Source organism: Haliaeetus albicilla, chromosome 2 (assembly GCF_947461875.1).
Source record: "Haliaeetus albicilla chromosome 2, bHalAlb1.1, whole genome shotgun sequence".
In the NCBI taxonomy this organism is placed as follows: Eukaryota; Metazoa; Chordata; class Aves; order Accipitriformes; family Accipitridae; genus Haliaeetus; species Haliaeetus albicilla.
In genome coordinates this window covers 21340590-21367097 of record NC_091484.1, presented here as the reverse complement: position 1 = coordinate 21367097, position 26508 = coordinate 21340590, and the positions used below count along the sequence as shown (strand labels likewise).

General features: G+C 42.7%; 1 protein-coding gene across 5 annotated transcripts in view; it reads left to right on the top strand.

Annotated features, from left to right (window-relative positions):
* The window catches only part of AOAH (acyloxyacyl hydrolase), an 81128-nt gene that overhangs the window by 36793 nt on the left and 17827 nt on the right, over nt 1–26508 (top strand). For all 5 annotated transcript variants that reach the window (XM_069809442.1, XM_069809476.1, XM_069809459.1 and 2 more), the window contains 9 exons: nt 188–248; nt 736–806; nt 2018–2066; nt 2505–2553; nt 3655–3749; nt 12052–12143; nt 14514–14596; nt 21177–21213; nt 22188–22262. In XM_069809442.1, coding sequence (XP_069665543.1) covers nt 188–248; nt 736–806; nt 2018–2066; nt 2505–2553; nt 3655–3749; nt 12052–12143; nt 14514–14596; nt 21177–21213; nt 22188–22262 — 612 coding nt within the window. The remainder of the gene's footprint in view (nt 1–187; nt 249–735; nt 807–2017; nt 2067–2504; nt 2554–3654; nt 3750–12051; nt 12144–14513; nt 14597–21176; nt 21214–22187; nt 22263–26508) is intronic.

Here is a 26508-nt window from a genome sequence, read left to right as displayed (position 1 = left end):
ATCAGAATTTGCTCCTTCGGACAGAATCTCTTTGCTGAAGTACAAGCACAGAGCTAAAACTGAATATGGAGCCATGAACGACATGCCAGCTATTATCTATTCTGTACGCTTTACCATGTTCTTTTCTTTCTGAACAGGTTCCCTTCCATATGTTAACATTGCATTTGTTGTTTCTGGTTTTTTACAGTGTTATGAGACATAAACTGCCTTTTGAAGATTTTGATGGAGATAAATTTAGTACTTTCCCGGTAAGCAAAGCCTTTGGTATAGTAATGCCGTGATAATGAGAATGTCTATGGGATTCCTCTTACTTTCTGCAAAGCCTTATTCATTCATGTGAAAATAGGTATAGGAATGAAGTGAATGGTGGCTTTGGGGTTTTTTTCTGGATGAAAAAACAATCATTCATTTATGCCACCTGGGGAGATGCACACATAAAGCTGTGCTCCCTGCCGAAGCAAATTACTCTGCTGCTGGGTGGTCTGTTTACCAAATTAATAAGAGGTGAAATAAAGTCATATAAGAAAAACAAATTAAATTGCCAGCTTGCCTTATTTCTGCACCAAAGTGTGCAAGGTGTCATTTATTAAAGCTTAGCAAAGTGGCTCTGAAATACAACCCATTTACTGGGTTTTATTCCTACACCTTGAGTTAGATTCTCATTTTAGATATTTTAAATTAAAAGTGCAAAAGTAACAATGACCATCCTATCTGTGTGCTTCTCCTGGCTTTTAGACATTGAGGGGCTATCACTGGCGAGGCAGAGACTGCAACGACAAAAACACCACTGTGTACCCTGGCAGACGGTAAAGCTTTTAATTATTTTAAAGGCTTCCTAATAATTGTGGCTTCTTGAAGAATGAGCTCCAGATTTTGTTTTGGCCATACTCTAAGGGAGCACGTCACTGCTTGTTGCTTGATTTTGCTGTGATGGAGACAAGCGGGGATGATCGAGACCAGAGATGAGGTGTGTTAGCAAGGGTGGTGCACAGGTTTCTTTCCTTTCTCTGAAGCATCTGCAGCCAAAATTAATCAGACAGAATGAAGGTGGAGAGGGAAACCAAGTGGCTGAGGCTTACAAGCCTTATGCCACTTGAGCTAATGCAGGCTCTGCCTACTTTAGGGAGCAGGAGGGTGGGAGGGCGAAACAGTGGTGCTCCAGCATCCAATCCTCATGTTATGTTGGTGGAAATGTAGAGCTAAATATGTGCCCTTCTCAGCGAATATCTTCTAGGTGAATACCTGCCAGCTGCCTGAGCATGGACTTCCATGCACACCTGAAACAGCGAGCACAGCCAGTCATAACAGCGTGGCCTTGGTCCCTCGCTCTTGCTATTCTACCCTGTGCTCAAAATACTCTTTCAAAAATAGAGCTCTCCTCTACCATGGGTTTGTTAAGAAGTTGTTAACCAGGACTGTTTTTAAAGCCTGGGCGTTAACCGGTTTAGATTAAATAGATAAACTGAGTTTAAGTGTGTGGGTTTGGAAGAATTATGTGCCATCAGCCTGGGCAGCACAGCTGCGTTAGCTGAAATGGGCTTACAGGGTCCGTGTGTAGTGCTGGACTGAATAGATGGAGTCTCCCTGTAAAAGAGGCCTGAGCTAATTATACTGTGTTATGGGCCAGAGCAAATCCTCATTACCCGGCACTGAATTTGGGGTGAGGGGCTTGGTGGATTTCAGTGAACACTTAAAAGCGATGAAAAGGGCAAGGAAAAAGGGTCTGCCTTCTGCAAAAATCATCCCCATTCACTTCACCTCACTGAATATGCAGACTAAAAGGGTAAGTTTTATTCAGCAACTTCCAGTATTAACTTTAAATTAATATTGCATTTTGCTGGGAAAAATTGCCTCTCGTGGATTCAAAGAGGGGAAAAAAAAAACCTTCTGTGCAGAAAGGAATTTCTAATTATTTTATATTCTTAGTGAAAATTGGCACAAAGGCTCCGATTTGCTTAAAAGCCCCTCTTGCTTTATTTTCTGTAACGCTGTATATTCTTTTGTAACTCTGTTTTAGTCCTGATAATTGGGATGTGAAAAGTGACTCTAACTGCAATGGCATATGGGTAAGTAAATGAAGTTGCATCTTGTACTTCCTTCCTGATTGCTGCTTCTCTTTTTTCCTCCTTTTGAATTAGTCTGCAAATGTTTCCTTTATATTTATTCTGGTTTATTAACTGATTTGGATTACTCCTATTTATTTACTGCCTTTGATATTCCAAGTAATAAAACTGTATTTATTAAAAACTAAGGAAACAAAGGGGAAGCAGTTATGAGTGAAGTTTGTTTATTAATGCTTACAATTATTTAAATTATAGCTATTATAATTAATTTAAATGTACATATACTTATTAAAATAAGGTAATGGAAAGCATGATTATTGTGATGCTGTGCTTCCTGCAGGCAAACATTCAAGAAGAACTAAATTCTCAGCCTCTGTTTTGCACTGCCATTTTTCAGGCGCTAGATAGATACTATCATCTGCCCCTTCTCTCCTCCAACAGGGCGTGGATCCAAAAGATGGAATTCCCTACGAGGAGAAATTCTGCAAAGGTAAATCTTTCCAGTCAGTACAAGATACAATGTGTCTTTTGTATTAATTTCATAAATATTTTAATATTTTCACAGTCATTGCCAATGTAAGGGAAAGACAACTTCATGAGAAAGGAAAAATGGCAAAATCTTTTTTTTTTTTTACTTGAAAACGGGCAAAGATGAAACGTGAAAAGCACAGGCTACTTGTAGTTTCCTGTTAAAAGCCAGTTGAATTATTAAGTTGAAATACATAGGTCAGGAACAGCAGCAAACAGAGATGTCACCTCTGCATCTTCTGTGCTACCTGAAGCCTAACCCAGAGGATTCAGGAGAGCAGTTTAATCTCTGTGTGGGTCCAGTTTGACCCATTGCCGTAAATACCAGCAATCAGCAATGATGCTGATTCTTTTCTGGAGAAGGCCTTAAAGAGCTGAACTGGTGACATCAGCTGATCTCCCTGACAGCCATGTGGGTGCCTGTGTATACACATATGCACAAGTAACACACCTACTAAACAGCCGTGACTACCGGTTGCTGTTCACCTTGCCTGACATTTAAATCAGCATCCTGGGGATGAACCATAGCCTGGCAAGACTTTTCAACATTTTTAGATGAAAGGCAATCTACAAATGCTAAGTAACATTAATTATAAACCAGCCAGATTGTTCCAGTAGAAATACTCGTATGAGTAATGCATCCACCACCCAGTTCTGTTATAAAGAGCTTTGAGCAATTTCCTGAATTATCTGATTTCCCTAAATGTTTAAGTACTTTTTAATGCATATTCTATGGCTAGTAAAAATAAATGTTGGCTGCACAGAAGAATCTCTGCTGAAATAACCCATCCATCCTTGAATACAACCGAGAATTTTTCTGATTAGCTCCGTTTTTCACACCCAGTCCCCAGTTGTTCCTCTAGGGTTGTTGGCATATGCCTGTTAGTCAGTTTTTGCTGCAGATGGAGCAAAAAATCCCACTGCAGGGTCTGAACATTTCAGCTATGTGAAGAGTGGTGTAGCCAGTTGCCTCTGACTCCATCAGTTGCCATTGCTGTTGTTCTCCATGCTCTGTTTCACTTTGCTCTTTCTGCTCTTGCGACTAATAAAATGTGTTAATTAGGTGCAGACTCACAAGGGGTTGTGCTGTTGGGAGACTCAGCCGGCGCTCACTTCCACATCCCTCCCGAGTGGATGACCGTCATGCAGATGTCAGCGGTGAGGAATCACGTTTGGGTTGCTGAAACCACTCTGCTGCTGATTGCCATTTGCTTTCTCCCCTGTGCCACAGGTTGCCAAAGGGAAACAAGTGCAAAATGCCTCATTGCACTGGAATTTATAGTTATGGTCTCACATGTGTCATTCCTCTCCTGCAGCTGCTCTTCTGAAGATAAAAAAGCATAGCCCTGCACTACTGCTGCTCCTCTGACATCTGTGCAATTGGGTCAGGGAAGAGTTTGGCTTCAGTGGCCCAGTGCTGTGCCAGACACACAAACCAGGACATCTGCCTTTCCATGCACATGCCCATGGCTCAAGGAGACCCATGCTGTCTGTGGGATCAGTCCTGCTGTTAGCAGGCTCGTTGGTACGGCTCCTTGCTGTGCAAGTGTTGCAGAAGTGACCCTGCTGACAGTCAGGGAACTTCTGTTTTCAGCATCTGGCTTTGAAATGATGTGTCCTGGATTGTTTTCCCTCATCTGTAGCATATGTGCAATAGGTCTAGTAACTCCAGTGTTCAGGCTCTGAGGCTTGTTGAACAAATACATCTGCAGGTGTTCGAGGGTCATCCAAGGGTTTATGATGGACTTGTCCTAAAGGAAAGAATTTCTGTAGTGACTGTAAAATATCACTACCACACTGTTGTCTATCTTTGGGCAGTATCCCAGCACTTCCCATTTTCAAACAACAACAAAATGTGCCTGACTGTGAATTATGCTGAGCCTCAGCTGTTGCAGTTCACTGGCATGGAATGAAATAATTGAGGGGAAAAGATCATTCTAGCACACTGCAATTAGGGGGTGGAGATAAACACACAGGTATGCTTCTGTCCTTCACTCTTGTTTCTTATTCCGAGCCGGTGTCACTGCCTAGCTAGGGAGGACTGTGTGTTGTCTTTCTCTGCAAAAGGGTCTGTTGCATGGGGGTGAGTGGATCGTCATTGCCCACTTTCCCTAGTGAAAACCTGTTACTCTTCCACTGGCCTCTGTGGAAGAAGGATATAGACATTTTCTGGAGAACAATACTTATTCCAAAATGTCAGTTGTTATAGTGCTGTTGGAGGTCTGAGAATTTCATGTATTTTCCCCCTTTTCCTCCCAGAACTGAGCTGATTTAAATGTTGCAGATTAGCAGTTGTTTTCCTTTGTTAAACGTTTATGAGCAACAATTAGACAAATGACACTGATGACAGAGCTGATGATGAGCATAATAAATTAGCACTAATGATAACTGAGATTATCTTGTCTAATAAAGATAGTAATAATACTGATAGTGATGATGATTCTGGCAGTAACGCTGGTAGCAGAGCCATGTAGGCAAGAACAGTTTTAGACTATGTCAGCATTTTATTATCACTGTAATGAAGGTTTAGAAAGCATTTCTCTTACTTGAAGCTTGCTGGTCCTCTAGCTGGATGGCTCAAGGAGTGCAGATTATAAAGTGAGTTTTGATGGCACCTTGTTACTGTTTGATGGGTGTAGAGCATCTTGCACAGGAAGGCAACTGGTGCTCACTGTGTAAGGCCCAACAAATATATGCTCTCAGTGCTCAACTGTCTGGCCAGCATGTGGGGAAGTTCAAGGACTGGTTGGAAAGGGAGAAGTGGGCTGCTTTCCTTTGCAGAAGGGGTGACTCTAGATTAGAGCTAATGCCCTGCACTGGGGCAAGGAGGGCAAAGAGAGACATGTTCATTCTCTGGCCTTTCGTAGTCACTCCACTCAGTGTATATAAAAATAAAAGGAGTTAAGACATCACTGGAATTGGAGAATCTAAATACAACATATGAGTGAAAAAGAAGCCTGGGCTTCACACGCAGACCCAGAGCTGTCGCAAAGCAGTCCTGGAAGAGAGGTCTCTCATGCACCAGTACAAGGCGCTGGGGCTGGCTTCTGTTCTGAGCCCAGTAAGAAAGGGATGCATTAAAGTATTGCTTAAAATACCACTTATTGGAGCTAGCAGAAGATGACAAAAACAGGATAGTATAGATAACCTTATGTCCCTTCAGGCGTTGGGCACCCTGAGCTGGGCAGCATCAGACAGACCTCTGACAGGGGTATGGCAGTAATGTAGCGGAACTTGGAAAAGTTGGTTATAGCTACCCAGGACAGAGCAGGGCTAGGCTAATTACCTTGCAGGAAACACACCCCTCCTACACCTAGCTGAGCTCTATGGTAGTGCACTGCACAGCCACCCAGGTGTCTGGGGTACATGAGGTACAGGAGAGGAAAGAACAGGTTCTTTTCTAGGACTATTTGCAGGCTTTCCTACTGACCTGGCAAAAGTACAGCAGTTACTTAAATATTAATGCAGATATACAGAGAGGTCAGTCATATAAAAAACCTAGTATCTCTGTTTAAACTCTAGCAATAGTACAAAGTTATTTAATTTGCAGCTCACTCTTAGGTAAGAAAGTTGAGCACAAAAGTGCTAGCAAAAAAACTTCAGAGCTAATTCAGACTTTGTTACTGCCTCTTCCTCTCACTTGTACTCTGTGTCTTGCTTTCTATGTGTAGAATGACAATAGCAACAATTTAGCTGCCTTGGGGTTGTGAAGGTGCAATACTGTTGTCTCCTGATGTGTAGTATTAAATACCACTGGGAAATACCCTTCATCTGTAGGTTTAATTAACAAATTAACTGGCTTCAATCCTTTTCCAGTGCAAGGCCTTCCTCAAGGAGAATTTCTAAGCACATCCAGGGACGGTTTTGTGACTAAAGAGAGTGCAGAGAGGCTATGTCCTAATCTCACAGAAAACATCCTTAGTCTGTGACCACAGCAAGAATTTGAAGTTAGGGCTCTGAGAGGGGAGGATAAACCTCATGTACGTGCTGTTCAGCTGTGCTGTCAAACTCAAGGCACTTCACTTTGATTCTGCCAAAATTTCTTTCGTAAGACACACATAAAAATTAGTTTATCAAATGGTTTTCTCTACAGTCAATACTAGAGTCAGTTCAAAGCTTTAATTGCCATTTCAATGGAATCTCAACCCTCTACATGGAATTCCAAGAAGGACTTCCCCCCCGACCCCGTCAGGATTTTTATCATATGTACAAGGAAAAAGTTGTGTGCCTGTTAATTCAGATTTATTAAGTGTATTATTTTATTACTTTAATGTTTTTCTGTTTTTTTATGTATCTATTTTATATACTTGATCTATTTAATATATTTCTTATTTATATTTATCCTTATACATGTTCACATACACAAGTGTTTACATATACAAGTGTAAATTGAAATTTACATGTGGTAACAATGCTGTGGACCCTTCTGTTAATCAGCACCACATCAGTGGGAGCTGTTAATTCCTGTTTTAAAGCCAATTAGGTGGGGAAATAGTTTCTCAGGAGAGATCCTGAGAATTTAGTTACGAGGATCTTCAGAATGGTTGCTTCCCCTGATTATGCTGCACATAGCCTACCATGCAAAGGAGCAGTAACAATGAGTGAGGGAAGAAAAAGAATGTGAATGAGAAATTTCTGAACTGAAGCAGGCTCAAGATGTCATTCAGGTAGCCAGATGATTAGCATGAGGGTGACCGGATGGGTATTTGGGCTGAACAGCTTTGGAATTCAGATACCTGCACCATCATCTCAAAGACTGTTGTTGGGAAGCTGTTATATACTGGATTTTGGATTTCCCTGTATAATCAGGAACTTACTGCCCTCTTAGCATTGGCATCTCACAGGGTAATAATCCACCTGTGTAATCCAGCGCAGGGGGACATGCTTCTGTCATACATCCCATGTGAAGGAATGCATCAAGTTGCATCATTCACTTGCCCGCATCAAGTTGCATCATTCACTTGCCCATATCAAGTCCCCTAATTCCTTCCTGGTCTTCCTGTTTTCTTAAACTTAAGTGACCAAATGCAGAGACCTGAATCATGTTCCTGCATTAGTCAAGGAGGCTGTTTTGGAGGGGGGACTTGCAAGCATCTGAGGACCAGCCCGCCTGCACTGACACAGCTGTGGGCACTCCCAGCCCATTTCATCTGTCACGTGCGCTGAGACATACACTATAGCAGAGTGGGGGCTTATGATTCCCAGTGCTGTTTCTAAAGACTTTACCTAGGAGCCAGTCACAAATACAGTTATCATCCCTCTTAGAGTATGTTCTTCCCACAAAGAGTGTACGAAGACACTACTTGGTGTGGAAAATGTCCATCACAAGGTGGACACACCTTTGAAAGCTGTAGCTCAGGCATGTTATTTCTCCAGTTAAAAAAATCCCCAAATAACAAAAAAAACCCATCCCACCCTATGTAGCCCTAGGGGGAGTCGCAGGTACCTTGATTTTGAAGTTTTTGACCAAGCTGGTACTGCTGTGTCCCAAAGTCTACCCTACAAGAATCTAGCTGAGGTACAGCAACACAGAGAAAAATTATGTTGGGACCATCACTGAGGATACTTGCCTTCATGTTCCTGCAGAGGCAGCTGAGCACATGGCTCTGTCCTTAACCTGCCATCACTCCAGTAAATCCCCAAACACCCAGAGTACAATGACAAGAAGAGAATTATACAGCTGGAAGAAGGGGATGAATCAACTTTATTTTGGCTTTCTTCTTGTCAATAGGTTTGGGGGTTGCCAGGCTTTTCTTCTTTTAAAAGGTTCAGCAAGACTTGAGCTGAATGTTCATTCCTTTGACCTGAAAATTTGGACACTGAAAATGAAGTGTAATGCGGTAGACATGCACTTTATGAGGTTTAGTAAAGCAGAAGAAATACTGTGGGGGTTTTTTTGAGGTGGATGGGTTTTTGCGGAAAGCTAATGTTGAAAACACTGGTGTGTCTAGTGATGGATATTGTGCTCCTGCTGCTCTGTCCATCTGCTTACAATTGACTTCCAAATAGCTACTAAATGCAGCATTTTTCTGTTATATGTCTGGAATAGAAGCTTACTTTTAAATCTCATTTTAGAGACAATTTTATCTTGAGATAAGAGCACTGTATTTATAAATGTGCTAGAAATTATACCCTATCTAGGAAGATGCGTTTTAAAACTCTTGGATCTCTATTTCATGCTGAATAAAGAGAAAAATTAATCCCACATCTATCTGTAATCCAGCAAATATCTATTCGCCCAGAAACTCAAAGGATTCTCAGGTTTCATTAAACTGTTTCATGCTATATATTTCCTGTTAAAATAATTCAGCATTTCTTTAAATGAGGGTTCAGGATGTCCTGAACACTTATCCCACTGACTTCTTTTTTTGCACCACTAGAAAAAACAGAACTTTGATCTGTGAACATCGTATTAAAAACATTCCCTAGCTTCCCTCTAAATCCAGTGAATTGCAGGCAAGTTTCTCCCAGCTAGTATTGTGATGACTAAGATGCTGCATTTTGGGGGAAATAAGGTAGTAATTTTGCTAATTTCAAACCTATGATGTCCCTTGCAGCTTTACAGAGTAGAAATGCCATACATTCTTTTTAAAAAGATAGGCTGTGCTTTTCTCAAGAGCTCTAAGGCTTGCTTATCTGTATACTTAGAAAAAGAAAGTTGTCTGTGGTACTTGATGCTATCACAAGGATTTGAACAGCATTAAAGTCAGTATAAAACCAAATACCCAATTCCCCTTCAAATTAAGGGATACTTCAGTGCTTTCAGGATTTCTGGGGCTGGCATTTCTAAAGGCTTGTATGAGTATTAAGTTTCCAATGCCCTGTTGTGTTCTGATTTTGAAAATCTCTTGCCATAGCAACCCTGAACTTTCTTCCATTTAAGCGCAGCTTGGCATGTGTTCATTTAGCATCAGCCATGGCTTTGGCTGCCCCATATTTCAAGGTAGAACACATCTAGGAGGTGAGTGCGTTCCTTCAAATTGGGACCCATCTAGAGCATTTGAGGCTAAAATATGGCATTTGAAGCTAGGCTGGAATAATTTTCTAATCATTCGTTGCTAAAATCTGGCACATAGGCTGAAACACAGTTTCTCAGCCACAATAGTCTAGAGAATGGTATTTAAACAAGGATGTGCTCAGAAAAAAGTCAACATAGATCCACCTCTAGAGTGGGACACATTTGCATCTGAGACTAAGTGAAATGCAGTCTGTTAGACCATGCTTTCCAAACTACATCGCTGCAGAGTTCAAGATCTAGCATTCTTCAGACATTTCCATTAACTACTCATCTTCACCCTTTGGTCCTGAAATATCTTCAAAAGTCTGGCTTTAAGTGGTTTGCTGGAACAGTGTCAATGCTAAACGTCTATACAGTTTTCAAATGCAACTATAATTCTGGGCTCAGATGTTCCTTTCCAACCCAATTTGCAACTCAATTAGGTTCTGGCTAATTCATATTTAAGCTAAGTTTCCAGGGTGGGGGGTGGGGACCGGAAACCAGTTAAAAATTGTTGGGACTTGTCCAATGAAAATAATGTTTTGGAATGCCAGCAGGAAATAATGAGAGAATTGGTCAGAGAAGGATTTGGTTTTAAAATATTTAATCATTTTTGGCTCTTTTTATACTCTTATATGCTGTGACTTGTAAGAGATCATATCTATAGTTTGCTCTATGCTAAGTGACTATTTCAATATTTCTGTCACCTTTAATGCAAAGCTACGAGGAGGCAAGTATAGCAAATGGCCAAGCCATACTGTACCCCTCCACCTCTGCTCATAGCTGTGCCCTTGGATTAAGCACTTGTTTGCACACAACACTATCAGATTTGAAGAAGGCAGATTTGGAAGTTCCCTCTAGTCTTAAAAAATTATTTGTATATGCATAATATGTATATACAGATACACACAAGGACATATGTATGTATGTAAGAGAGAGAGAGAACCAACTGAAAGATAATTAAGCCAGACCCATTTTCACTTTGGTAACTAATGCAGATCTACTGTAAGTAGGTCAAATATGCTGTTACATGCTTTAAACTGGCATCTGCTGTGCATTAGGATGCTCAGAGCTTGGCTTCAGGATTTCCACCCCACCCCCAACCCCCCTTTTCTTGCCTCTCCTCCACTTTCCCTGCGTCTCTCCCCATTGTCTTCCAGTCAAAACCCGTAGGCATATAGAATCATAGAATGGTTTGGGTTGGAAGGGACCTTAAAGATCATCTAGTTCCAGCCCCCCCCCCTCCCCCGCCATGGGCAGGGACACCTTCCTCTAGACCAGGTTGCTCAAAGCCCCATCCAACCTGGCCTTGAGCTCCCATTCACCTAAACGATAATTTTCTGGGAATGAGGACTTGATGGGGACTGCAAGATTTAGCTCTTCTGTGGCTCCTCAGTTACCTCTGATCTTCCTGGCAAAAGAATTACCCACCTGCTTGCTGCTTATAGCAGTAAGGGTTTAAGGAAACCCCACAACTGCTTGAAAAGAAAATGAAGTTTGTAAATTACATGGATTAAACCAGCCTGTAACTTCCTGATCTTATGTTTTGACCTTCTTTTGGTTATTGCCTTTTTCATCAGCAGTTTTTCAGTATGCGCCAACTGGATTTATGCATTTGTCTTTGCGACTGTACCCCAGACTAGGAAAAGCTGAAAATTTACTCCATGTTCTCATCCTTCTGGGATGGTGCAATTTCTCAAGGCCATTTTTCTCACCTTTTATGATTTTTGACACATTCAGAAATCAAAGTGGAAACAAACAGGGCACTGTGTTTAGAATGTGCAACACGGCTTGCATCTGCATAGAGGCTTTCGCAGAGGCAGTCACTTAAAAAAAGCAATAGGGACTAATACTAGCAAAAGCAGAGAAGGGTAAAGCTTGCATCTGTTTGTGTGGGAAGGTTATGTCAGACCATGTGTTTTATTCCCTGGTCCTTGCCATGCTCAGGGGCCTTTCAGACTCTGTCGCTTCAGTGCCGTCCCTGAAATTTGCAGTGAGGACCAGGCAGAGGTTTTTAGGGGGTTGGATGCTCACCATTCATCCTGATGGAGAGGGCAAGGGAGCTTCAGGTGAATTTGACATTATCCCTCTGCCATATATGCTGGGGACATCATGCTGTCATCTCTTCCTGTGCCCAAGGAGACCCACCTTTGGACAGGAGGGATGCCGCAGCAAACAGCTGCCACCTTGGTTGTCTGCACCTGCAGTACGTGCTCCAGAATTAAAGGGTGCCAGGAGATGCAATTCAGATATCTCTTCTGCTTTTCCTTCCTCCATCTCTTGATATGCCCATCTTACAAAAGTCAGCTTTTGAAGTGTATGCATAAATAATTACCGCTACAGCTATAGTTACAACTGCTGCTCTCTGGCTAATGCTGCAGCTAAGAAGTGCTCCAGTTTGCTGAAATGATTTTTTTGTCTGTGAGGGTGAAAAGTGTGTTGATTTAAAAATTTCTCTTTCAGAAATCGTTTGCTAATCTCCCAATGGCTTTCACCGACGAGCTTGACTGGCCCCAGTTCTCAGAGATCACTGGATTTCTGAACTCCACCATTGGGTAAGCCAACAGGCGGGGTGGCCAAGTCGTAGCAAGTCTCAAGGTCCCTCAAAGCACATCAAGAAAAAAAAAAAACAAACAGTGCTTGAAAGGAAAGATAAAAATGCTAGTCAGCTCTGCTTCTGCTCTTTCTAAAATCAAGATCATCACTGGATCTAGGGATTTTTAAAACTCTTTTAAATATATAGACAATGCACAGTGCTCTAGCCCAGTCTTCCTGAAATTCAGGGTAAGTTTTAGAGCTGGTCAAATTGTAATTTAGAAGGAGAAAAAAAAAAAAAGAAATAAAAACCAAACTCACTTTTTTCAAAATTCTGGGGCAGGGAGAAGGGGGGCATTGCTGAAACTAACAAAAGTCAGCATTTTCCTTTTCTTAGGGTTTTTTTTTCCTCTTTCCCTCTTCCTCCTGTTTCCTTTTTGCTGCTGAAACAATGGAATGAATAGTAACCCCAGGGTTATTTCATAGTGTTCCCTTTTTTGGGGCAATCTTTCCTTCCCCCCTCCTCCCCCCCCATTTAGAGGGAAGTAGCAAAAGAATTTGGAAGTGCCTGTGACCTAATTTGCTGTGTTACATTGGCTCATGTGGATGGGGAAGGATGCAGGGAGAGATAGAAAAAAAGAAGGCACTGCCAGAAGAGAAGGAAAATAAGTCCAAACACAAGAAAACACCTTGAAATGCCTGCAGTTTTAACCATGAAGTTAAAAAAAAATATTCATAATTTTGTTCATCATCTTTCTGGCCAGCATTAAGAGGTCCTTGACTCCTGCCAGAACTGAAGGATACAATCATCAACAGTGCCTGGTCTGGCCTGAGTTTCAGATAATTTTTATTTTATATGTCTAAGATAGGTCATGAATACAGTGAAATGTCAAACCAAGCATGAGTCAAGCCTAAAGAGGCTTTCTACCAACAGAATTAAAAAGTTGGAAGAATATATTATTTTCCAGGAAAAAATATCTGTTGCACCATACACTTGTACTTTTTGCTTCCTTTTTTCTCCCTGTGTGAAAACCAGGCTCCCAGCCTCAGCTACATTCACACAGTATATGCTTGAAGGTGGTATACTAGTTGACAAGCCAAAAGAGAACATCTATGCAATCTCTTCTTTAAGAGTCAGCAGCAAAACTGACCTTTGAAAATCTATTACAATGTTCAGCTACTCAATACACAGTATTTAACTGGCTCTGAAGAATCTGAAGTTCACAGGTGATCAGAGCTTAGTATCGACCCAGAAGTTGTCAGTCATAGGCCTTGGTTCAGTGTTCAGTTTTTAATCTCTTTTTTAATCTCTTCCACATCTGGAAGAAAAAAAAAAAAAAAAAAAAAAAAGACTGTTTGGGACTTTAAGGCATTTTTAAGTAGCTCAAAATCGCACACCACAATGACTAAGTGTGGTGGAGACTGGCTGGCACTGTGCAGTGGGAGGCTCCCATCTACTCCAAGCCCATCTTTCCCACCCCTGATCAGTGAACAGGAACACCACTTTTTAACTAATATTCTCTGACCGAGAAGGTCTGTTTGCTTTTCCTTGTCTGCCCGCCTACTATGCTGAAAACCAAAGAGCTCAGGCGTTTCTTGTGTAGCCCAATACATAGTGACTAGTTGATGTTATCATGTGTTTCTGTGTTGTAGGTAGTTACTTTTTATTGCTGGTTTCAAAACTTATCATTGTCTTCTGTTTCTCTGCATTCATCCAGGTTTGCTGTTCTTAAGCCATGGTATTTAAGTTATCTGATTCCTTTGGTGTCTAAGTTCAAACACAAAATCAGCAGCCCCAGTGGAGATGACCATGTGCTCATGGCTGGGAGCATGGTCTTCTCATCGGCTTCCCTTTGGGCTGTTATCCTTCTCATTTGCATTTTCATTTTTCTCAACAGTGCAAAGTAAAGGAGAGAACTAGTCAGAATCAAGTATAACCTGTTTTCAGATCAATCTGTCCAAGATTTATGGCATGGGGAAATGAATGCCCTGCTAACAATTCTTTTCTTTTATTTATGGTTCCATAACAACCAATTGAAAAGTCAATTAGTGAGCAATCAACAGGATTGTTTTGATAAATGATGTATAACAAAAAGGTTTTTAAACACCTTATCTGAAAGACCAGGATAAAAGCATCCTGGGTGGAACAATTTCAAAGAAACTCTCCATCAATTTGTAGTTTCTGAGAGGATATCTTGGCTTCCACTTTAGGCCACCCTGTCCAAGATGAAAAAGATTTATGACCACAAAAAAGAGAGATGGTGAAATTGAAGTATATACATATCTGGGGCACAGAGTTTTCAGAGACAAGAACATAATTTTTAGTATCAGCTGTGTTTTCATCAGTATCATATGAGTTTAGCAGCTTGCATTTTCTCAATTTATTTCAGAGGCTGGACAGACTCTCTGTATCTACGTTTACGCAGGAGAAATCGCTGTAATCACAGAGACTTACAGAACATATCCCAAAATGGTATGTTAAGATTTTTCACTTTTTTTTTTTAACCTTACTAGTCTGATACTTGATGCTGCATTAACAAACATCTTTCAGAAACAAAGAGAAACCCCTTCCTAATCGCATGCATTTCTTATGGAAAAAATAAAGAACAGCACTTATTTAACTCAGCATCTTTTCTTCTGGCTCTGAGTAGGGAGGTGTGTGGCTTGATCACTTTTATCCACACACTGACTAAGAGTTTCCACTGGGCTAAAAACCAGTGTACCCCACTGTGGCCCTATGGAGGGGGGGCTTTTTTGGGGCCATGGCCAAAAGGGGGGATTTAGAAGGATGTCACTAGTAGTGATGGAGCTAAAAGGTCTGCCCTCCATCTCCTCCAGAGGCTGTGGCGTGGTCCCGGCTTGCTTGCACCCCCCTGCTCTGCACTCCCACAGGGGATGCTGGGAGGGCCCTACACTGCACCCCACAGTAGCATGGGGGACTCACAGGGCTGCCACACCAGCAGGCAGAGTGGGCACAAAACAGTCATCAGTCTCATAGCAATGATGTCCATGATGTTGTGTGACATCCTTTGGAGTGGGAGACCAGCAAACAGAAGTCCTCTTGCAAAAACGGGGAGGTCAGTGGTGCAGGCATCTTAATGTACTCTTAGAACAGATTTTAAAGCAGTAATCAAGGACACGCAGGTAAACCAAAACTGGGACAAAACTTAACACTGTTAAGTTTTAATCAATTAATTTTGTGAGGCTGGCTTAACATCTTCTTTCTATGAAATAGCATCCTGTGTTGCCAAGGGTATATGCACCAGACCTAATCTACTTAGAATTAAGGAAAGTGTCTTGCATGGTACCTCACAGGAAATGTTTGTGTACAGTGAAGAAGAAGAACGTTAATACAGGAAATAAGAGGTGGGTAGAGAACCAGCTAAGCAAGGAAAAGCAGTGGGTTTGAGAGAGGAGCCGTGTCCCTCACGCATCTCTCCTGAGGCTAACGCTGCTTAACGTTTGGAGTGGTGACCTTAGAGCAAAGCCCAAGGCGTGCGCTTGATGGCATCTGTGAATGATGCAAAACTGCAAGTATTAACCATCCTGGAGTGGGCCACATCCTCACACAGGAATAATTTAGATGAGCTTGGGAACAGCAGCGACAGCGATTGCAACAAATACAATTGTACAAGACATGCATGTCAGAGCTAATGATGAGACTCTTGTCTGTAAACTAGTGGCTCATCAGCCAGAGGTGGTGGAGGGAAAGTGGTGTTGGGGTGCAAAGGGGAATTTCAAGGAACAGCCAGGAGTGAAGAATAGAGCTGGAAAGAGACTAAGGAGATTGCAAGATGTGTCACACACAGCATTTTCTCTAGAGGCAGGGAGACAGTCCTTCCTCCTATAAGCCACTCATAATACCTCAGAATTTGGTCCCCTTTGCCTAGGGAGGACCGACTTTGGTGGGAATAGACACAGAGAAGGGCTTTGGGGAAGATTAGGGCAATGGAGACTTCTGAAGGAATGTTAAGGCACCTTGGCAACTGAGCAAAGCAAAAATTAAAAGTGATTACCGTTTTGAATCCTCTTGAAGCATAAACACCACAAAGTGGGAAGAATGGTTTAAATTGAAGGATAGTTCTGGTACAAGAACATGGGTTTTCATTAATCCTACCTCTGTTTGGAGGGGAAATTTAAAAAAAAGGTTACTATCAAGGAGTGAAAACCTAGAATAGCTCTCAAAATGGAGGAATGGGGGACAAAAAAGAAATCCTGAGTTGTTTGAAGACAGAGTTTTATTAAATTTGTCAAAGGCTTGTGTGAAGGGATAACAGTAATCTCCCTTAGAAATTAGGGTTTATGATGTTAGCTTTTGTGTGTTGGATTAGGTGATGTCCCCAACAGCAGGTTTAAAAGATACTTGATTATTCTGTGATTATCACATCGTGTTTCTATTGTATTTAATTAATTTTCGTGCTTCAGAAAACTGGCTGCAGAAGCTTGGAAAAAGTTATTCTCCTCGGGTAGATAATTTCGCTTTATGGGATGCTCTTCCTCTCCAACAGATATGTCGGCTGGAAGTGAGGAGCACTGCTGCCCCTAGTGCTACTTAGAAACTTGTTAAATGCTTGGGATTTCCTGCAAGATTTAGGATCAGAAAGGCTCTGCCCCAGCCCTCCAACTCCGACAGACAGAGATCTTACCAGGCAGAAGAGGTTGCACACACTGGTAGCGTGATGCAAGGATCACTTCCAGGCTCAGGTGGGCATTTTTGCCTAAAAAGTTGCCTCCTGGTGCCAGCACCAATGCCACTGACAATGCCTCTTATACACCCTCCTCTTTGCTGTGGCACACATGGTGCTCCTGAGTCTTCAGGTCTTCTGCACAAGTGTTTTACAATGTGTTTGGTGTCATGGGTTGGGCACTTCTGACTTTCTCATCTGTAAGTCGCAGGGCACTAGAGTTGGTGTCTCGCATTATTGTAGTCCTCCAGATGTGCTTTCTGGTGAGAGAATAAAAAAATGGACAAACCAAATGGTCAATGGATGACTAGGTGTCAATCATTCTTCACTTTTATATCCAGTTCATGTCAGTACCTGATACCCTATTACCTTGTTCTGCTCTCTTTATGTTAATGGGGGTTGTACTTTCTGCTCTTCCTTTTTCCCAATTTCCTCATAGATTTAAAAAAATTTTAAAAAATCTCTTGCTGGGTGCATCATTACTTTTTGTCTTCACTTCACATGTCTCCTTTCCACTTACACTACAGACACCTGCAGGGTATAAAAGGAGGTGAGCGTGTGTCAGGGCAAAAGACTCTGAAGAAAATTGAGAAAGGAATTTTAAAAAGGGAAAAATTACAAGTGATAGAAAAATCCCAGGATATCTTCCCTCAGTATCTTCTCTTAATCATTGCACTGACACCGCATTGTAAAGGTTCGCTTTTATTGCCTCATTTGGCATAATAGTTTCCCCGAATGGGAGGATTTAAATGGCCACTCTCAGTGTCACTAAAGCAAAAAGCTGGCCGCCAACCTGCCCTAGCCCCACCTGGGACAACTTAACCTTCCTCTGAAAATGATGCTTCACAGCCCTACATATAGCAATGAGAGGATGAGACACTAGAGATGTGGTTCTGATGGAGGAGGTGTGCAGCCGAGACCCAGAGCCCAGGTATGGCAAGCCAAGGCGGGGACCAAGAGCAATGCTTGTCTCCACCCACCCTACAGAAGCACCAGTGCTGTGTCATTGCTCAGCATGGAGGGACTTTCCCCCATTGCCCTTCTCTGGACATGCATCTTCACCCTGGAGGAAGGCTTCTCCTACCTCCATACTAGTGGGATTTCTGCCTTCCCTTTCTTAAAATAATCCCATTATCCCTTGTTGGTGATGGAACCTCCTTGGCAGCTGGCTGTAGGGTAGGGTGCTCAGCCAGGTCCAGGGAGGGTCTCAGCAGTCTGTGTATGTTACCCATGAACATATTCACATCAGACTTGCTGACGTTCATTTTGGGTGATCAGCTTTGTTCACCAGGCACCCCACAAGACACTTGGTATATGAGATATACATTAATAATTCGTAACAAATCTGTTCTGTGCCACTGTTACTGCTTTCAGCTGGTGGCTGCACAACAAGCAGCTCACAGTCCTAACCAATGTTTTCCATCAAAGGGGCTTGCTGAACAGTTTTCTACATATAATTTTTACTGGTTTATTGTTTTAATATGGTTTTGGTGTCTTGCCTTCCAGCAGCTTTGCACAGATTTGTAGGCCATGTGCTATTTCTGGTTTTTGACTGCTGAGCAGGATCCTCAGGTGTGAGGGCTGGGCATGAATGCTCTGGTGTGGAGTCAGAAAGTTCTTCTAAACATTCTCCAGCACTTGTTGAATATCCCTTGTTTTGATAGAAGCATCCTGATAGTAAAATCAGTTGCTAACATATTCCAAAAAATCGTTAGATAAATACAGGGAAAGTGAATACCCTCAGAATTTCTAAATAATTGCAGAACAATCTTGTGATTGTCATCCATGTTTTGCATGAGATACTTGGATAATATATGCTATTTCAAAACATGGGTATTGTATATTCCTTTGCCATTTGTAGTCTGATCTGTCTCTTTGGGATTCTTGCCTTTGACCAGAAAAATTAGGCCTTGTTAACACATGCTCTGGCTCACTGAGCCATCAAGCAGCAGATATCTCACATTGGCTTCAAAACCAGTTAAGAAATAATAATTTTTATCTTTTTTCTTAATTTGTCTTGGAAATTCTAGTCCACCTGGAGTTCATTTGGGGAAACCCAGCAACTTCTTGCTTCGCACCTTTACGTTTCCATTGCTTTTACAGCATAAGGGAGCAAAAGATTGGAAGTCAATAAGCCATTCTTGTTCACACAGCTCTTTTGGTGCTATCTGGACCCAGACTCTTTCAGTGCATGTTAGTGCTGCTCCTTGTCACCCACAAGGTCTAAGAGCAAGAAAATCAAGAAGTGCAGCTCAAGTATTCCAAGGTTTATGAAATTTGGGGTTGCTCACAAGCAGAAGTGAACCCAACCCTGACTCCTCAACAAAAACTAAAAAACCCCACCAGTCTGAAAACCGAGAGGGGGACAGGGGAGATCCAGAAATAGCTGCCAGGACATTCAACAGTATAAGGGTAACTGTTCTGCTTCATCTCTTTTTCTCTTGAATGTTTTCATCACAGACTGCATCCCTGTATCACAAAAAAACTTCCTTGAAGACTCAATTTACCCATGAAAACAGTTCTCTAAAAGAGCCCTTTATTTTCTTGATGTTTTTACTTGAGTTGTAACTCTGCTAATGCTTACGCTTGTGGAGGTAATACATACCCACGAACAGCTTCTTACTTTTTTGTGAATACGTTTTTAATTTCTAGAGATCCCAATAGTTTATTTGTGCTGGAACTGCAGTCCCAGTCAGGGGAGCCACGCGGCAGAATGGCTTGACAGAGGGATGTTGAACTCTAGCTGAAAGAAGGGCTATTAAACAGGAAAAAAAAGCAACTGGTGGTAGTTATGTTGCAAGCTGTATTTTCTAAGGATTTTGTGGGGCTCTTATTCTGCTGAAAAGAGCTTCTCGACAGAAGGGCTGGATTTTGAATGGACCAGCAACCCTCAGGAGAGAAGCAGCAGACAAATATATTCATTTTTAGCTTGGAAGAACTGGATTATTTAAAACATAAAGGATTCCTTGATATATGTGGTTGGCATCACTGTGAGTGATAATAACAAAGGCACCACTATTAAAATGCAAAGTGTATTACTGCTACCTTAGGGGTTTATCTCTTAGATCTTTCCCCTATACCAATCCAGCAGGGACTTAATGATGTTCTGTCCACAAGTTTCCCCCCAAGAGCTGCAGGGAGGACAGGATTTGCTCCTCAAAGCAAGCTTCAGAGGCATAGTGCAGAAAAGAGAAGAGAGAGAGACCAGGGAAGAGCTGAGCGAAGAATAGAGGGAGTGTAATACAAGAGAAGAGAGTGAAAATACTGCAAAATAGAAGCAAGTACAACCTGTAGGACCTGCTTCTCTGAAGTTTATGGTTTTGTACGTTGCTGTGAGATTAGCTTCTTGCAATCACAGTCCTAGTCTAATCTTGAACAAAGCATAAAGCCTTTTTTGGCTCCTTGTTTGCTATCACTCTTGCATTGCAGGTGATGGAGCTTGATTTGTGCACTGTGGATAGCTGGGATGTATATGCATAGCCTTTAAAGACTCACTAGTAAGTTTTATGCATAAAAGCTTTCCTAATTGGGAATGCTTTTCTCATTCAAGACATAAATGAAAGATTGTAGACGCTCACAGATGCTTAGGTGTAGCTAGCTCTTTTCCTGGAGGAGGACAGATTTGTGTCTAAGCATTTGGGTGAATTGCCATTGAAATGCAGAGCTTCTTGGGAGGGGTGCAGCTGGCCTAATACTATTTTTCCTAAGTCTGCCACTTGTGGGGAAAGCAATGCAGACACCCAAACGTTGGTGTCTAGTGCTATTTAAGATGCTTTACAGTATCTTTCCCACCTCCAGCTGCCTCTCCAGAAGTGCACAATCTCTCAGGCATCCTGTGTTGTATCTGCCAGCCCTGCTGCAGGTGTCTTGGATACTCTGGGATGTCAAAAATGGCACTTGGTGCCTATGTTTAGGACCTGAATCAGTCCCAGTGTGGTATAGCTGTGAGACACTTACTCTCTCAGAAGAGTGAGAACAGTTCCCTCTGCAATTTATAGGGAAAGTTAAAAGTAGATTGACTGTTGACAAGTCAGGTTGGCTGGTTTACAAGAGACTACTATGTTCAACAGATGGGAAGAAGCTGCCAGATCTGGATTAAAAGCCAGATCCAAACAACCCAGCACTTAAAAGTGTTTGATTTTCTACAGTCTGAAGGTGGGACTCAGGTAAGAGGCAGCAGGTTCCCTGGTTATAGCTTTACTTCTTAATGCTGGCGCCCAAAACGGTTACAGAGATGACTTGTTCCATTTTATTTTTAATGCTTCTACATTCTTGGAAATATGCAATGAAGCTGGGGTTTGCACTTCATTTTGTTTGTCACTATAATGATGTTGTACTATTTCTCTTATTCCCACTACGTGTGATCAGGTGGTTCTTCAGGAAACCTCCTCTATTTAATAAAAAGGTGAGTGTTTAATGGGATTCAAATGCTGAGTGGGGGTACAGCAGCATTGCTGGAGTCCTACTTCTTCAAAAGAAACAAGCAAAGCACTGTAAGGAACATATTATCCACAAGTGTCCTAAAAAGCACAGCTTCCCTTGGCCGCTGTGCTCTGAAGTACTGGCTGTTTCTTCTTTTTAAAGTGTTGATATCACCATCTCCAGGGCCTTGATCTTGGGCCAGTTAAGCCAACAGACCATTTCCAGTCATTTTAGGGAGGAGACTAAGCCTTCCTCTAAATCTGTGCTTTGGGTCCCCCTAACTGCATTACTCCTGATTGGTAGCAATGTAGCTAGTTTGGATGGATATGATTGAGTAGCTACTGGATAGTGAGCGGCAGCAAGTCTCCTTTTCAGATGAATTTGGGTGGACTGTGGGGCAGTTGGGTTTGATTTAGTTTGCTTGATGCTGATATAGTTCACATCCTAAGGGATTTATTGTTCTCTCCTCCAGAAAAAGTAGTAATGAATCCTTGCCCTCTAGCAGTGTACTTCAAACCACACCCTGAGCTGACCTTGAGCCCAATCCTACACATACATAAACTTAGTTGTCAGCCAAACATAGTCTTCCTCTCCCATCTCTGATGATTAAAAACTTTCCATCTTATGTCTTTGCCCCAAAATGAAGCTACTTGATTTCGCTTCTGAATAATACAAAGAAGATAGAAAGCCAGCAGGAAAACCAGTGAAAAAGACAAGTTCACAAGGGGCAAAAGGGAGAAGTGAAAACACCTATATTTAAGAAACTTTGCTAAAATATAAAAACATAGTGTAAAAAAAACCCCAAATTCCCTCTCCCAAACATAGAAGCATAGTCATCTAAGCATTGGCCAAATCTAAACAGGCTACTTCCAAATGTGATCTCATACAAGCACGGTGTGTGGTTCAGACACTGAGAACGTATTTCCCCACTAATACAGCTGTGTATTTATCTTTTAGCTTGGCCAGAAGCCAGCTGTTGGACAATCCAGCCATAGTTATCTATGCTACGATTGGGAATGATGTCTGCAATGGGTAAGGTGTAAACCAAGTTAACATTTGTAGTATCATAAACTTGACTTCTTTAGAGTACTGCTGGCTGCTTGGGCATTCAAGTCTCATTGCTTTGCACTTCCCCGTGATAGCATTTTTCTTTGCTATTGGTCTGTGCTTTATTCTTATTTTTCTGCTGAAAATACTGGTTGTTGCCTTACCTGTATTTGTCTTAACCACCCACCAGTCCTCATTTGGAGCTTGTCTTTCTTTCTTTCTTTTACAAGCCAGTAATAAAGTGACCAATGGCATGTCTGAAGTTGAATATTTCTAGCTTAGCAGATGAAATGAAGTATAACAACAACAGGAGTGGAAAAAAAAAGAGTTTAAAAGCATGTATATCTGTCCTACCCAGTGTGTCACCTCCTGTCAGGAGGTAGAGCATGGCTGGTTTACCTTTTCTGAAGAATGACAACATAGTCCCCTCCCTGTTGAGGTCTATTTTCACCCTGCCTCTGCTGCACACTGCCTGCAGTCTTTGCTGTGCTCTCCTGACGAGGTGTTTTGTCTTTCTGGCTTTATTCGCGTCATAAGCTCAGCAGGAGAATGAACCAAAGCTTTCAAAACTAATAGTTCTGGCACTTTCCATTAGCAATGCTCACAAGGATGCCAAGAGGTCACTAGTCGGATGCTTCCCTTTCTCCCGGTAGCGGGAAAGCGGGAAACACCTTGCAACCAGGCCAATGCACAGCACATCCATACTGCAGTTTTGGTTTTGCAGGTGGTCCAAGTGCTGTTGTCAGTGTGTCATTATTTTCACCATGATGAATCTTCAGGTTTTCTTTCAAGCAGAAGAAGTAAATCTGACTGATGCGGAGACTTTCAAAACACTCATTTTAATAAATGACGCACACTCAGCAAAGGCCCTTTCCAAAGCTTTTGAAAAGTCTCACCTGCAGGTTGTATAATGAAGTTGGAGCTATGATGCAGGCTGTCAGACTTTGCCATTAAAATATCCTGGCTTTGCTCTCCTAAAACTTTGCCTAACAGCAAGTGTTGGGGTTCAAACTTTGCACGTCAAGTGTTGTGCTCCAGCACCTGGGACCCCTCAGCCAGGGCAGAAGTGGGACCACAGGGGCCACCTTTTAGGTCCTTCCCTGGCACCACCATCTCCCTGGCTGCATGCGAGCAGCACACAGAAACAGCCTTCCATGAAATGCTCACCCTTGGCATCTTCTTCTGGTGCTCATGCTCTCTCTGTGCCTCTGCCCAGAACTGCCAAACCTGCCCTCAGCACCACCCTCCTGTTACGGGAAGGACACACAAACCCTCAAAAGTAACGCCATCAACCTTCGACTGAGTGGGAAAAACAGTCATGGACCTCCTGCAGCTTGCTGACAAGACTGTCCTGGGCATCTGTTTATTGAGAAGTTTATGGAGGTATCATTACAACCACCCCAAGGATGATGAGCCCCCCCCAACCCAAACAGTGCCTTTGCTGAAGTCTGTGACTCCTGCTGGAGAGACTTTTGAGGTGTCTTCTCCTAGGCTTGGCCCAGGCTCTGTTGTGTACATATTTCCATTCTGCTGTTTTACTAGCTTTGCTAAAAGCACCTCTTTGTTCTTTGTTTTATTCCTCATTCTGCAGGTTAGTCCTTTCACGTTCCCTGTCTCTAACGCTGCTTTCTATTCTTGCCTGAAGCAAAAAGAAGTTTTCCACAAATTTAAACCATTTTGGCCTTGCCTCGCCCATTTGTATGTTCGAAAACAGTATTCATTACTTGAAACTCTGCTGTCTTTTTATCCCAGCATCCATTACCTGGCAGAGACACTTTTGTCTGCTCAAATTCTCTCTACTGTCTGTTTCTTTCCAAAACATTTGCAGCATCAAAAGAGGCTATCAGGCTGTAGTGATCCCTGTGACTCCAGCAAGGAAAGACACTGCAGCTTCTGTAGCAACATGCTGTTTCCATGCTGTTTCCATCGAGTGGGATGTACAGTGGAGAGAGATTTTTTCAGCGTCCAGTCACTGTGTGTAGCTGCCCTGGTTCTGATGTACCCACAGAGGTTACAGAGGATGCAGAGCATCCAATGGGCTTGACTTCAAACCTAGGGCTTGACAAATAAAAACCTCTTCAAGGACAGCTTTAAACTGCAGTAATAGAGCCTTTCTGGTCTTATCCTGTATTTTACCTTCAGGAGAAAGCAGTGTGCTAAGCACACCGGAGACACAGCTCTTTTAGCCAAAGCGTTGTTAAAATGCTAGTATTTCATCCCATATGAAGAGCGGGGCAATGAGTAATGTGGATGTTTGCAGAGGAGAAAGATAACGGAATTGGCAGCCTGTGTTACCTGTTCCCAGTAGTCTCCACATTGTGGTGTCCAAAGAGGGGGGTTAGAAAAATAAAGACAGATGGCAACAGTATCTCTCAGCCCACTGAGGTGTAAGTGTGGGACACCATGTGCGACACACAGACCTGGAACAAAAAAAATTCAGACAAGAAAATAATGAGCACCAGCAGTCTCAAATGCTGTACAGTTTTTGCACGTATTAGTTGCGTTTGGGGTAAGGCACCATTTCTCCAGGCTCTCTTTCCCAGCTTTGCAGTTATGGCATCTGCAACAAACAGAAAGGTGACAGCAGCAAAGCAGGGTGAGCAGGAAGCCTCCAGGAAGGGAACTTGTACAAAGCAACACTGGCACCAGCGAGAGCATAATGTTCCCTTATTGTAAGGCTACCGTGACCAAAGTGCGGCTGCACCCCTTCAGCCCTAAAAATAGTATGTGAGCGTGCAACACCTCTAGTCCTCGTGTCCCAGGCATACGGCCCCTCTGCGATGAGCTGGAGATGAACTCCTGCACTGTGGATCCAGCTCTGCGTGTACGTGCACGTAGCATGTGTGAGTACGTGCATGTGGTGTGCTCGCTCACCAGCTGGGCCCATGTGCTAGTGGCCCAAACGCTGGGCATGTAACAGCATGTGGCTAGAAAGCAGGCGTATGGCTGAAACATTGGCTGGGGGGGTTATTTATTTGGATTGGGGTCACGGGGACAGGGGAATCACTGCCCTGCAGAATGTGGCAGGTCAGGCCCATGAAACTTGTGCAGAAGGAGGGTGAAGAGTTGTGTTTGGACTATGCCAGACCCTCTTATAAGGGACTGGAGGAGGTCTCTGTGGCAAAGGAGAGCTGCAAAAGCTTCACACAAATTACATGAGGCTGTCTGATCCCTCTGTGGTATATGCGTGCACAGCTGGGGTACCCGTACTGTTAGGACATCCAGCAGCTGTGTGCACATCCAAGGGTATTACTGTGTATTCATGTATTCTAGGGGAGCAGGGTGTGCTCCCCAAAATACCCAGATTCAAAGCAGCAAGAATCCTAACATTAATGTCCGCTTGCTATGCTCTGACATGATGAACCATGGCCAACATCAGCTTCCAGAGATCCCAGGTAGGCAGAGGCCATCCCTGGCTGCTGCCTCCCAGGGCGACCGTGTGAGGTCCCCGGTGCTCACCCAGACACCTTAAAGTTCTTATGGCAGAGCCCAAAACAAACATGCCTACAAGATGGCTTGCTTCTTGGTCGGTTTTAATTTCATAGCCTGGCTCAGAAAAGAAATGTGAAGAAATGCACTGAAATATCTGCATTACTTCAGCAGAGAATGACAAGAGAAAGTGGAGTTATGAATGTCATTAATTTCAGCTCACACTGATGTGTTTACTTGCAGGAGAGGCCTTACATCAGAGCAGTATTTTGAAATCAAGTGCTGCAACACCTGTAGGCAAAAATAAGTAATTTAAGGGCAAAACCACAGTCTTATCTTGAAAGTACCTTGCTTGGGTGGCTGTCACTCACAAGGATAAGCCTGAATCTTAATGCTGTTTTTCAGTTCTCCCTAACCAGAAAGTCTCGAATGCTTCAGCAGCACATACTGTATTAAGATAAATTTCTGGGCCCAGGGAACTCGTCTAATTATTTTGTGTGCAAAATGCAGCCCACTGAAGAATCCCACATTCTTGCCAGGAAACGCGGTTCTCCCACACGGGACTCAGCACCACCACCCACCCCACCGACCCCCACCTCCCCCGCCCAAGCACAAACATTCCTAATGCCTTGAGACAACCCTTTTGAAATCTCCTGCTTCTATGGTCACTGACAAGAAATCTTACCTGATTCTCCAGTAGCTCACTCAGCACTGCAAGCATCAAGTGTGTCCTTCTCTTACCGGTGGGAAGCCATGAAAGAGATTATAGGACATTCCCATGGATGGAGCCTCCTTACTGCTA